Source organism: Eriocheir sinensis, chromosome 50, assembly GCF_024679095.1.
Source record: "Eriocheir sinensis breed Jianghai 21 chromosome 50, ASM2467909v1, whole genome shotgun sequence".
Taxonomy (NCBI): Eukaryota; Metazoa; Arthropoda; class Malacostraca; order Decapoda; family Varunidae; genus Eriocheir; species Eriocheir sinensis.
Genome location: NC_066558.1, coordinates 8,391,167 through 8,403,207, shown reverse-complemented (window position 1 = coordinate 8,403,207; position 12,041 = coordinate 8,391,167). Strand labels below are relative to the sequence as shown.

General features: G+C 46.8%; 1 protein-coding gene across 9 annotated transcripts in view; it reads right to left on the bottom strand.

Moving 5' to 3' along the window:
- Nucleotides 1-12,041, bottom strand: part of LOC126982374 (von Willebrand factor A domain-containing protein 5A-like) — a 77,647-nt gene that overhangs the window by 40,483 nt on the left and 25,123 nt on the right. For all 9 annotated transcript variants that reach the window (XR_007735152.1, XR_007735153.1, XM_050834387.1 and 6 more), the window contains 2 exons: nucleotides 2,520-2,668; nucleotides 1,364-1,577 (listed from right to left, as the gene is read on the bottom strand). Coding sequence is in view for 7 of the 9 variants with exons in the window: in XM_050834387.1 (XP_050690344.1) it covers nucleotides 1,364-1,577; nucleotides 2,520-2,668 (363 nt within the window). In the remaining 2 variants the exon portion in view is untranslated. The remainder of the gene's footprint in view (nucleotides 1-1,363; nucleotides 1,578-2,519; nucleotides 2,669-12,041) is intronic.

Below are 12,041 nucleotides of genomic sequence, written 5' to 3'. Positions count from 1 at the left end.
GAGCTGATGAGACGAAGAGCCTTAGACTCCACTCTCTCCAAGAGTGCTGTGTGAGTCCACCATACGTTAGATGCATACTCCATATAAGGGCGGACAAGGACCTTTGATATGGAAAGCATCTGTACGGGGGAGAAGAACTGGCGGAGAGGATACAGAACGCTCAATCTCGAGGAAGCTGACTTAGCAAAAGAGATGTGAAGTTTCAAGTTGAGATTTTGAGCTAAGGACAGACCGAGGATGTTTAGTGTTGAAGATGGTGACAGCTGAGTGTTGTTGAAGAATAGGAGATAGGTGTTTGGAAGATTGTGTCGAGTTGATAGGGGGAGAAATTGGGTTTTTGAGGCATTGAAGGACACAAGGTTCCTTTTACCCCAATCGGAAATGATAGCAAGGTCTGAGGTTAAGCGTTTTGTAATAATTGCTGCATATAAATAAGGATTAACGTCCGAAAAAAAACATGAAATTGTAAATATTTGTTGATTATGGTGCTAGGCTATTGCGAATATTACCCACGTTATTTACAAGCAATAAATTATCAAAATTCTATATGTATAGACACTTGCAGAGTCAGATGTCATTTTATGTACCTGCCATGAGATGAATTATAAGTTTTTGAAACACTCATCTCTTAAATAATAGAGATCAGTGATTTGAAAGGCCATAGATCGTTCGAGTATGATCAGACTTTACTGTTTGATACAACCTTGTCGTTGGTGTTCTTGTGTGGTATATTGTCGATGCAAATCGGTATGTTTGTGGTTTATATAAGAGGGTTTAAGGGTTCTTTGTATACACAAACATTCAAATGTATAAGTAAAAATAAAATGTTGATCTTCACGCAATCATGAACTAACAATGCGCAGGGGCCACATCTACGTTTGCGGGTGAACAGATGGAATGAAACAGAATATAGGATTGCTGCTACCATTGAACCATCACCCACAAGAGCTGCTGCAGGAATGTTGCGAGGGGGCTGATGTCGGGGACGCCATTTTGCTGACCAACGGGCCTCGGCTAGATCTAGCAGTAAGCTTGGAGAAAGAGCGGGAACTGTGTAAACTAGCGGCTGGTCTACCCAAGGCGGAATATTTAGAATGTCAACTCATTACTTAACCAAACATTTTTAATATTACCGGTCTGCCCTGGTTGTTGCGTAAGCGGCGAGTCGTATACGTCGTAACTCAAGGACTGCCTGTGAAACTTTATCCTGAGTGTCGTAAGGAGATGTATTGATAACCCAAGTATTACTAATATACTGGTCTGGTCGTAAGCGCAAGTGGTCATGAGTCGCATACATCGTAACTCAAGCTTGGACTAACAATGCAACATTATCCTGAATGTCGTGAGGAGCTGTATCGTTTACCAGAGCGATCAATGATAAAGATGACCTCGTTCTTGTTGGAGTAAGTGTTTTCCGGGACCTCCGGGAAGAAGTTGAGCATGAGGAGGTCGTCCTTCATGAGGCCCGTGGCTGAGCGGTCGCCAGTCTCCCGCAGTAGGTGGGGTGCGTAGGGGTTGTTGTAGTAGACCAGGAAACTCCAGTCATGGTCACATTTGAAGCCTCCGTCCTGGCCCACCTGGGTTGAAATGGAGGATTGGACAGGAGCTTGACAAGACCTTACTGGGGCTTTAGACAGAGTGGTGGATCAGTGGAACAAAATGAGCAGGTGTGTAGTTGAGGCAAAAATTACTGAAACCTTTCAATAGAGATTAGATGCAATTATGAGTGTGAAGGGAATTTGGTGGGCAACCCATCTTCAGGCGCTGCCTTTTGTAAGCAGTCTGGCCTTTTGTGGTCTCCTTATGTCCTTGCGTGTCCTTATGTGAGAAACTGACAGGAGATTTTTGAGGCTCTTGTCAGAAAACTGATAGAAAATTGAGGCTTTAGACACGAAATAACTAGAAATTAAGGCTTTAGAACATGAGTACATTAGAAAATAAGAATGTAAGAAGTCTGCAAGAGGGTGATAGTCCTGTACAAGGCAGCTCCTGTGAACCTAACCCTGCCCAACATCACTATCCATTAATTTACCTAATTTCTTTTTAATGTGACTGTTGTATTGGAACTTACAACATAACTACCCAGCCTGTTCCACTCATCTACCACTCTATTGGTAAACCAATTTTTACCTGTATCCTTGTTGAATCTGAATTTATCCAGTTTAAACCCATTACTACATATGTGTCCTATCCGGTTCTCTTACCATCCGAAACTTATTAATATCCCCCCTTATTAAAGACCGTCATCCATTTAAAAACTTCGATCAAGTCTCCTCGCCCCCTTTGCCTTTCTGGAAAATAAGTTTAATTGTTTACGTTTTTCCTCATACAGCAAGTTACTTAACCCGTGAATCATCTCTGTCATCCTTAACCCATGAACCAGGCATTGGACAACAAACTGGAGAGAAAACATGAAGAGGAAAATAAGGAGAACACTTAGAAACGAAAATGGTGTATATTCTCTCTCTCTCTCTCTCTCTCTCTCTCTCTCTCTCTCTCTCTCTCTCTCTCTCTCTCACCTGGGCAGAGAGGGCATCGTCGGCAAGGGTGGTGATGATGCCGTCGGTGCTGGAGATGATGCGGGCAATCTTGTGGCTGCCGCTCACCGTCGCCTTCACGTCAATGCTGTAGGGCTTCGGCACGTGGACGATGTGTAATCCCAGGATAGCTTAAGTTAAGAAGAACGGAATGTACAAGGATCACAAGAAAGATATTATATGTTAAATATTTTAAGTGTTAAGTATGTTCCCCCACTCCGTCCGTTAGACTTCCGCATTCCGTTATATATTTGTTATTGGCCCCAGCAGAATACCCTGGTTAGGTGTTCAGTCTTCTCTCTCCCCGCTCACGTGTTCTTGTTTTCCTTGTTTCGCACTACATGTTCTACCTTGTCATACATGGCGCAATACCCCGTCGGGCCTCCGTACCCACTCCTCCCCGGCTAGGTTTCGCGTCAAACACCCGCTAGCGACAAGCATGGCGTCCCCCACTGTCCCCCCATACCTCCTACTCGTGAGTAGCGGGCGAGTTCTATGCGAGTAACCCCGATCGTTTGGAGTATAATTACCATCAAATAAATTTAGTACAATTACGTAGATTTTTGCCACTCGATTCATTTTCCTATCACCTGCCTGAGTTGCTCTTTGAGGCAAAATTAGTCTTTACACGGTTTCCTTTTCCCTATCAACGTAGAAAATTGATTTGTTATATTCTTGCATTGCCCCCCCCACCCACCCCCAACTATAAATACTCGGCGCACGTAAGTCAGAGTCCCCCTTTTTAGGGGGTAAATCGTATGAAGAAGAAGAAGAAGTCAGAGCTCAGTGGAACGCCAGCACTCCTCGGGCGAGCAGCCGGGTGGCCCTTCTGCGGCGGCGAGGTGGACCCGCGTGGTCATCCTCGCTTTGGGCCACCCCTCCGCAGTCAAGTCGACTAGTCAGCTGCTCGCCCGTGTACCGCTACGGGCTGCTTCTGGGCGCCTGCCCGGAGAGCCAGTGCCTCCGGCGCTGCTCGCCGGCTGTTACCCGTGGCTGTGGCGGCGGCGGAGGCGTCCCTACACCCGCCGGGACTTGATTTGCCCGCTCCCCCTTACAGGGCCGCCTTTTGGCCAATGGCCCTGTCCCCCTATTATGAGGGTAAATCTTAAGACGAAGTCAGAGCACACAGTGGAACGCCAGCACTCCGTGGGCGAACAGCTGGGTGGCCCTTCTGCGGCGGCGAGGTTGACCCGCTTGGTCATCCTCGCTTTGGGCCCCCCCCGCTGCAGTCAAGTCGACTGGTCGGCTGCTCGCCCGTGTACCGCTACGGGTTGCTACTGGGCGCCTGCCCGGAGGGCCCGTGCCTCCGTCGCTGCTCGCCGGCTGTTACCCGTGGCTGTGGCGGCGGCGGAGGCGTCCCTACACCCGCCGGGACTTGAATTGCCCGCCCCCCCTTACAGGGCCGCCTTTGAGCAAAGGCCCTGTCCCCCTATTAAGGGGGGAAATCTTTAAGACGAAGTCAGAGCACAGTGGAACGCCAGCACTCGTCGAGCGAGCAACTCTTCTGGCCTCTGGGCCACCTATAGACTGTTGTGTTGCTCGCTCGGCTCTGCTACGGGCTGCCGTGTGCGCCCGTTTCCCCGGCTGGCACGCCAGCCGGCGGGGGCCCCACCGGCACGCCAGCCGGTGGGTTCAACCTGCCATCCCTGCGACGGGCCGTCCCCGTAACAAAGGCCCGTTTCCCCTTCTAAGGGGATAAATCTTAGAAGAAGAAGAAGAAGTCAGAGAAGGTGGCGGCGGCGGAGGTATCCCCAACCCCGTAACGAGTTTTCAATTACTCGCTCCCCTGTACAGGGCCGCCTTTCGGCAAAAGGCCCTGTCCCCTATTAAGGGGTGAATCTTTAAGACAAGTCAGAGCAGGAATAACATGCCGCTGCTTCTCAACCACAGGTCGGGCTCAACGAATTCCCATGTATCTGCCCACCTGCTGCCTCACGCAAACATCAAACACATATGTTATTAATCACTTTCATCCATAGCAAATGTCAAGACCTTGCTTTCTCTAATTCTTCCGGAGACTTCTGGCGCCTAGCCAAAAATATCTCCTCCAACTTCACTTCTTTCCGCCGTCTCATCTATCTTTAAGACTGAACTCTGTGCTCAAACTTTCTGAAGCAACTCCACTCGACGATTCTGGGCATATTCCTCCTACTCATACCCCCTCTGACTCCTTTATGCCTGTTATTAAGATTCTTAAGAATGATGTTTTCTATGCCCTTTCTGGCCTCAACTCTCAGAAGGCTTATGGACCTGATGGAGTGCCTCCTATTGTCCTTAAAAACTGTGCCTCCATGCTGACACCCTACCTGGCCAAACTCTTTCGCCTCTGCCTGTCAACATCTACCTTTCCTTCCTGCTGGAAGTACGCCTTCATACAGCCTGTGCCCAAGAAGAGTGACCGTTCCAATTCCTCAAACTACCGCACTATAGCTTTACTTTCATGCTTATCTAAAGCTTTTGAATCAATCCTTAACCGGAAAATTCAGAAGCACCTTTCCACTTCTGACCTTCTATCTGATCTCCAGTATGGGTTCCGCAAGGGGCGTTCTACTGGCGATCTTCTTACTCTCTTAACTGATTCTTGGTCATCCTCTCTTAGCCGTTTCGGTGAAACTTTCTCAGTTGCGCTAGACATATCGAAAGCTTTCGATAGAGTCTGGGCACTGTCTGGCACAACTCTGCTTTCTAAACTGCTATCTTTCGGATTATATTCCTCTCTCTGTTCCATTAGCTTCAGTTTCCTTTCCGGCCGTTCTATCTCTGGGGTGGTAAACGGTCACTGTTCTTCCCCTAAACCTATCAACAGTGGTGTTCCACAGGGCTCTGTCCTATCACCCACTCTCTTCCTGTTATTCATCAATGATCTTTCATAACAAACTGTCCTATCCACTCATACGGTGATGACTCCACTCTGCATTATGCAACTTCTTTCAACAGAAGACCCTCTCAACAGGAATTGCATGACTCCAGACTAAAGGCTGCAGAACGCTTAACCTCAGACCATGCTATCATTTCCAATTGGGGTAAAACGAACCTTGTGTCCTTCAATGCCTCAAAACTTAATTTCTCCACCTATCAACTGGACACAATCTTCCAAACACCTATCCCCTATTCTTCGACAACACTCCGCTGTCACCTTCTTCAACACTAAACATCGTCGGTCTATCCTTAACTCAAAATCTTAACTGGAAAATTTACATCTCCTCTCTCACCAAATCAGCTTCCTCGAGATTGGGCGTTCTGTATCGTCTCCACCAGTTCTTCTTCCCCGCACAGTTGCTATCCATATACAGGGGCTTGTCCGCCCTCGTATGGAGTATGCATCTCACGTGTGGGGGGGCTCCACTCACACAGCTCTTCTGGACAGAGTGGAGTCTAAGGCTCTTCGTCTCATCAGCTCTCCTCTTACTGATAGTCTTCTACTTCTTAAATTCCGCCGCCATGTTGCTTCTCTCTCAATCTTCTATCGATGATTTCACGCTGACTGCTCTTCTGAACTTGCTAACTGCATGCCTCCCTCCCTCCCGCGGCCTTGCCGCACACGAATTTCTACTCAAGGTCATCCCTTTACTGTCCAAATCCCTTATGCACGAGTTAACCAGCATTTTCAATCTTTCATTCCTCACGCTGGTAAACTCTGGAACAATCTTCCTTCATCTGTATTTCTTCCTGCCTACGACTTGAAGTCTTTCAAGAGGAGGGTATCAGGACACCACTCCTCCCGAAATTGACCTGTCTTTCGGCCACTCCTCTGGACTTGTTTTGGAGCAGTGAGTAGCGGGCTTTTTTCTTCATTATTGTTACCTTTTTTTTACCCTTGAACTGTCTCCTTTGCTGTAATATATATATAGATATATATATATATATATATATATATATATATATATATATATATATATATATATATATATATATATATATATATATATATATATATCCGAATATATATATATATATATATATATATATATATATATATATATATATATATATATATATATATATATATATATATATATATCGATCGGTTCAAGGACATTCATATGTACGTGTATACTTGTATCATTCATATTTGTTCAGCCAGCAGAGTATTGGGTTGAAGGGGGTTTGTATCTATATAGATATATTTATATACATTGTGTTGTAAGAGTATTCTTTAGCGGGATATGAAATAAATGTTTGTCGATCTATCACCCCCCCGAGTGGGCTTAATATTGTGCCCGCCACAGTGCTCTGAATTGTCAATCGGATACAGGAAATAAATTGATACTGGTACGTCCCCCCCCAAAAAAAAAATTCCCTTATAACCTGACACGGTGTTGGTCCGGAAGGTGTGTGAGTGACGACGTACCCGACGACCTCCATATCCCCTCCCCCTCTTCACGTTACCCGTTTTCTTCCCTAAGTTCACCCTCAAGGTCAAGGTATAATCACCCCCCCCCCCCCCATTACACGCATTTGTTTTTTCTATTCTTCTCAGTTCTCCCCTGAGGCTGGGGAGACTTATTCTTCTTAGATCTTTGGGGTGGTGGCAGCTTACCCAAGACATCCCCTAGTCATATGTACATCAAGTTTTTAAACCCCATTTGTTCCCCCTCCTCCTTTTTTTTCTTTTTTTTTTCTTAGTTTACCACTCAAACCCCTGGGTTATTTGTATACCCCAAGCTCTGACCACTACACTGGTAGCAGCTTAAGTAGGATATAATCACTCGTAGCACACCAGAGGCACTCTCCCGTGTCGGGAACAGTTCTGAATCATGATTAAAGTTTCCTTGGTAGGGCACAGTCAGCTTCCTCACACGTTAATTGTACCAGAAACTGAAATTAAAATATTCAGAGCCCCAGGCGGAAGAACAGATTCATTCTTTTTCGGACAACCGATTGAACGGAGTACTGGAGTGGGAACACGACTTTTGTTTCCTCTGGCTAGGTAGCAATGATATGAATGTAAATACAAACCCCAATACACTTTGCAGCACCATTCAGGAAATTCACGACACCATCGAAAGGGATTGCGAGGCTGTAGTGCACAATTGCGTGATTGAACCTCGTTTTTACGCGGGGGAGAGTCCGATTAGTTCCTTCGGTAAATAGGAGGATCAAACACACCGTAACCAGCCGAACCTCATATTTCACCTCAACCGATTTCATAGAAACCCTCTCGGAAGATGGAGTACATTGGTCGAGTGAAGGGAGAGAAAGAGTTGAAGGGAAACTCATGTCAATCATTAAGACAGTCCCCCCGGCCACAGCGGCTTTAGCAGATGAAGTGGAGGACTTACGTAAGCAGGTCAGAGTTGAAAGCGACTCTACCCACCCGGAATGGGAACACAAATAGAAATCGCCTTACCCTACGAAATACTGCGCATATTGCCTCAATGGACCGTATTGGCTATATACAGGCAGCGCCACACGTGGCCACTCAATGAACTGTCAGAGCAGTACTTCCATAGAACTCAAGTTATGTACTAGAGTGCGTCTAAGGCTGCCTCCATGATACAAGGCCTTGGTGCCGTCACCGCTCCAAGCCAACGACTGCACACACTTTACTCCTACCCGATTTCCTGACTCTACTATTTGACATGGAACAAAAAATTAAATCGGGTAGGAGTGAAATGTGTGCAATCATCGGTTTGGGGCGAGGGTGGTATCATGGCTGTGTATCTCTGAGGCAGCCTCAGACGCACTCTAGTCTATAACTTGAACTCTATGGAAAATTCAGCTTGGAGATGAGTGGCCACATGTGGAGCTGCCTGTATAGCCAATACGGTCCATTCCTCTCACGACTTGCGTGAATGTTAGAGGAAACCGGCCCCAGGTCTCTGTTTTGATTGTCATCAGCCGAATTGTCGGCAAAGAGACCCCCAATGTCTGAAGGAAAATTACCAGCCACCCCAGGCCCAGGCGCTAGCCCCCGCACAGCCTCCAAATTCTCTAGCGTGACTGGCTGACAAATACATCTCCCCCACCATCAGTGTAACAGTTAACAACAAAATAATCCAGGCTATAGTCGACACACGGAGTAGCTACACTTTGGTTAAAGAATCAGTCGCCAAACGACTTTGGGAAGAAATTAACGCCAGGCGAAACCCACCTTGGTTGCAGGGCGTCACCGGCGCACCTCTCAGAATCTTTTATGGACAGAAATCGGAGTCAGAAATGATCACATACGTAAACAGTGGCTCCCTGTAGTGCCAGAATCCTATCTCTCACCAGATATACTTCTTGAGTGTGATGTGTTAGGGCAAGCCCCGCTTACCTGGGACGGAAAATGGCGTGTCATGGTGTGGGGAAACACCCCATACGTAGTAAATCATATTCCCAGACAGAGGAATAAAGGGGAACGGGTGAAGCTCGACCTAGTAGAGATTTCAAAACCAACCCAGTCAGTTCCACAGATCAATCCTCTTCACCTTGAGAAACTGTCCCCTTATCAAACACGTTTTGTGTCAGTCACTGTTAAATAAGAACCAGGCACCACACTACTGGTCTACCCACTACCCAGATTCAGTCACAGTAGTCACCCATTTCTTGTCGAGGTGAACCATGAGAGTGATATTAACCTCCCTCTCACAAACGTCACCAAGAGCGACAAGATTTTTAAGCCAGGAACCATTCTAGGGTCGTTCGAGAAGGTATAGACCGTCCCCTCCCCTCGGGAGGGGACGGTTTGTTGGGCCACCCAACAAATCCACAATGATCTCCTCCCGCAAAACGATCAAGTTAACCGTCAGGGTACTCGAATTCAAAGACTAGGGGAATTAATAAATAAAAATGGCAGCACCTCACTCGATCAGAGCAAATAGACTTGCGTCAACTCATTCTACAAAATGATCCTCTCTCCATCCTTGATGAAAAGGAATTAGAGTTAAATAGAGACTCCCCCGCTCACATCAAGGTAGACGACCCCAGTCGCGGGCCAATGTACAGATACCTAGAACAAGCTAAACAGCTGATTGCTGATATGCTGGAAGGCATGGAAAACCGACATATCATAGAAAGATCTACAGCGGCTTGGCTCTCGCCTATAGTCTTAGTAAATACACCTCGAGGTTGGGCGCTCTGTATCGTCTCCGCCAGTTCTTCTCCCCCGCACAAATGCTTTCCATATATAGGGGCCTTGTCCGCCCACGTATGAAGTATGCATCTCACGTGTGGGGGGGCTCCACTCACACAGCTCTTCTGGACAGAGTGGAGTCTAAGGGTCTTCGTCTCATCAGCTCCCCTCCTCTTACTGACAGCCTTCTAAATCTTAAATTTTGCCGCCATGTTCAAATTCAACAGGGACATAGGCAAAAATTGGTTTACTAACGGGGTGGTGGATGAGTGGAATAGGCTTAGCAGTCATGTGGTGAGTGCCAATACAATTGTCACATTCAAAAATAGATTAGATAAATTCATGGACAGCGATATTAGGTGGGGTTAGATACACGGGAGCTTAGGGTCAAAGGAGCTGCCTCGTACAGGCCTACCGGCCTCTTGTAGACTCCTGCGTTCTTATGTTCTTATGTTCTTATGTTCTATCGATATTTTCATGCTGACTGCTCTTCTGAACTTGCTAACTGCATGCCTCCTCCCCTCCCGCGGCCCCGCTGCACACGACTTTCTACTCATGCTCATCCCTATACTGTCCAAACCCCTTATGCAAGAATTAACCAGCATCTCCATTCTTTCATCCCCTTCACTGGTAAACTCTGGAACAATCTTCCTTTGTCTGTATTTCCTCCTGCCTATGACTTGACCTCTTTCAAGAAGAGTGTATCAAGACACCTCTCCACCCGAAAGTGACCTCTCTTTTGCCTACCCTTTGCTTTTTACTTTAGTGGGAGCGGCGAGTAGCGGGCTTTTTTTTTACTCTTTTTGTTGCCCTTGAGCCGCATCCTTTGATGTAAAAAAGATAATGTGTCCAGATTATCGGGATGTGAATAAACACCTGGCTACTGACGTGTACCCTCTCCCTCGCCTGGTGGAATTAGTTGAACAGGCCGCAGGTCATCCCTACTACGTCACTCTTGACATGCGGGAAGCCTATTTTCAACTAATGTTGTACGAGGAAAGTCGAGATCTCACTACTTTCAGTGATGGAATCACCCTATACCGTTTCAGGCGCGTTTACCTTTCGGGCTTAACTGTTCTGCTATTTTCTCCCGGCGTATGGCTTCCATGCTCACCCCCGTTATACAGCAGGGATGGGTAAGGAACTACCTGGACGACTTGATTCTGTGGGCCCCCAGCTTCCCCGAACTACTAACTAGACTAAAACAACTTTTCACACTTCTTGCCGACAACGGTGTAAAATTCAACCTAAGCAAGTGCACCTTCGAGGTAAAGGAAGTCACTTTCCGGGGCCACCGCATATCTGCGGCAGGTAGCAAGCCAGACCCTAAGACTATCGAAGCTAGCCAAGATGAAAGCTTCTAATTTGGTGAAGGAAGTGAGACGTTTCCTAGGGATGTGTGAATTCTATAGGATACACGTCCCCTCGTTTGCCAAAACTGACGCCCCACTCACTAACCTCACCCGTACCCGAACCACGTTCATTTGGACCGAGGAGAGCCAACAGTCTTTTGAACCCTTAAAATCTTACCTCATGGACGTGCTTATCTTAGTCAAGGCTCAGGTTGACCAACCTTTCATTCTCACCACCGACTCGAGTAACAGTCACGTTGGCGCCGTCCTCGCAATCAGATACAGCTCGATGGCTCAAACAAACCAATCGGTTACTTCTCATAAAACTTAACCCCTGCGAGGCGCGCTATTCGACGACTGATAAGGAAGCCCTCGCAGTCATACTTGCCTGTCGAAACTTTCACCATTACCTTCGGGGTACACTATTTACCATAGTGACTGACCATCAACTCCTCACTAGTATTTTCAAACGAAAAACCAAATCACCGCACATGAACCGCTGGATCTTGGAGTTGCGAGAGTATAATTACGAGATTCAATATTTGAAAGGCAAGGATAACTTTGTGGCTGACCATCTCTCTCGCCCACTTAGAATAATAGTGCGGCCTCCCGAAGCTTCGTAGTTTGGCCTAGACAAACAAAAGTTCATGGTCCAACAGAGAGAGGTAACGGTCTGGGGAGAGTTAGTTTCCTATTTGCAAGGTGGAAAAATCCCCAGTAAAAGGCTCCCCATGGCCATTCTCGATCAATTTGCCTTAGTGGAGGAAATGTTATACTTTGTACGGGAAAAGACAGACGTCAGCCTCCACTACAGCCTCATAGTCCCACGAAGGTTGACGGTGCAAGCCACTCAACATGCCCATGAGTTGTCTGGTCAATTAGGACAAAAGGAAAATCATTTAAAAGGCCGAGGTAATGTTTTACTGGGCCAATCTCAAGGTAGATGTATGTGAATATGTTAAGAAATGTGTAACTTGTCAAAGGTTCAAGGGTGAGTCAGGACTGCAGCAACAGTGGAAAGAACTTCCCCCTGTGTTTAAGCCGTTGGAGAGGGTAGGCATAGATCTTACTGATATGGTAGCAGTAACCCATGGG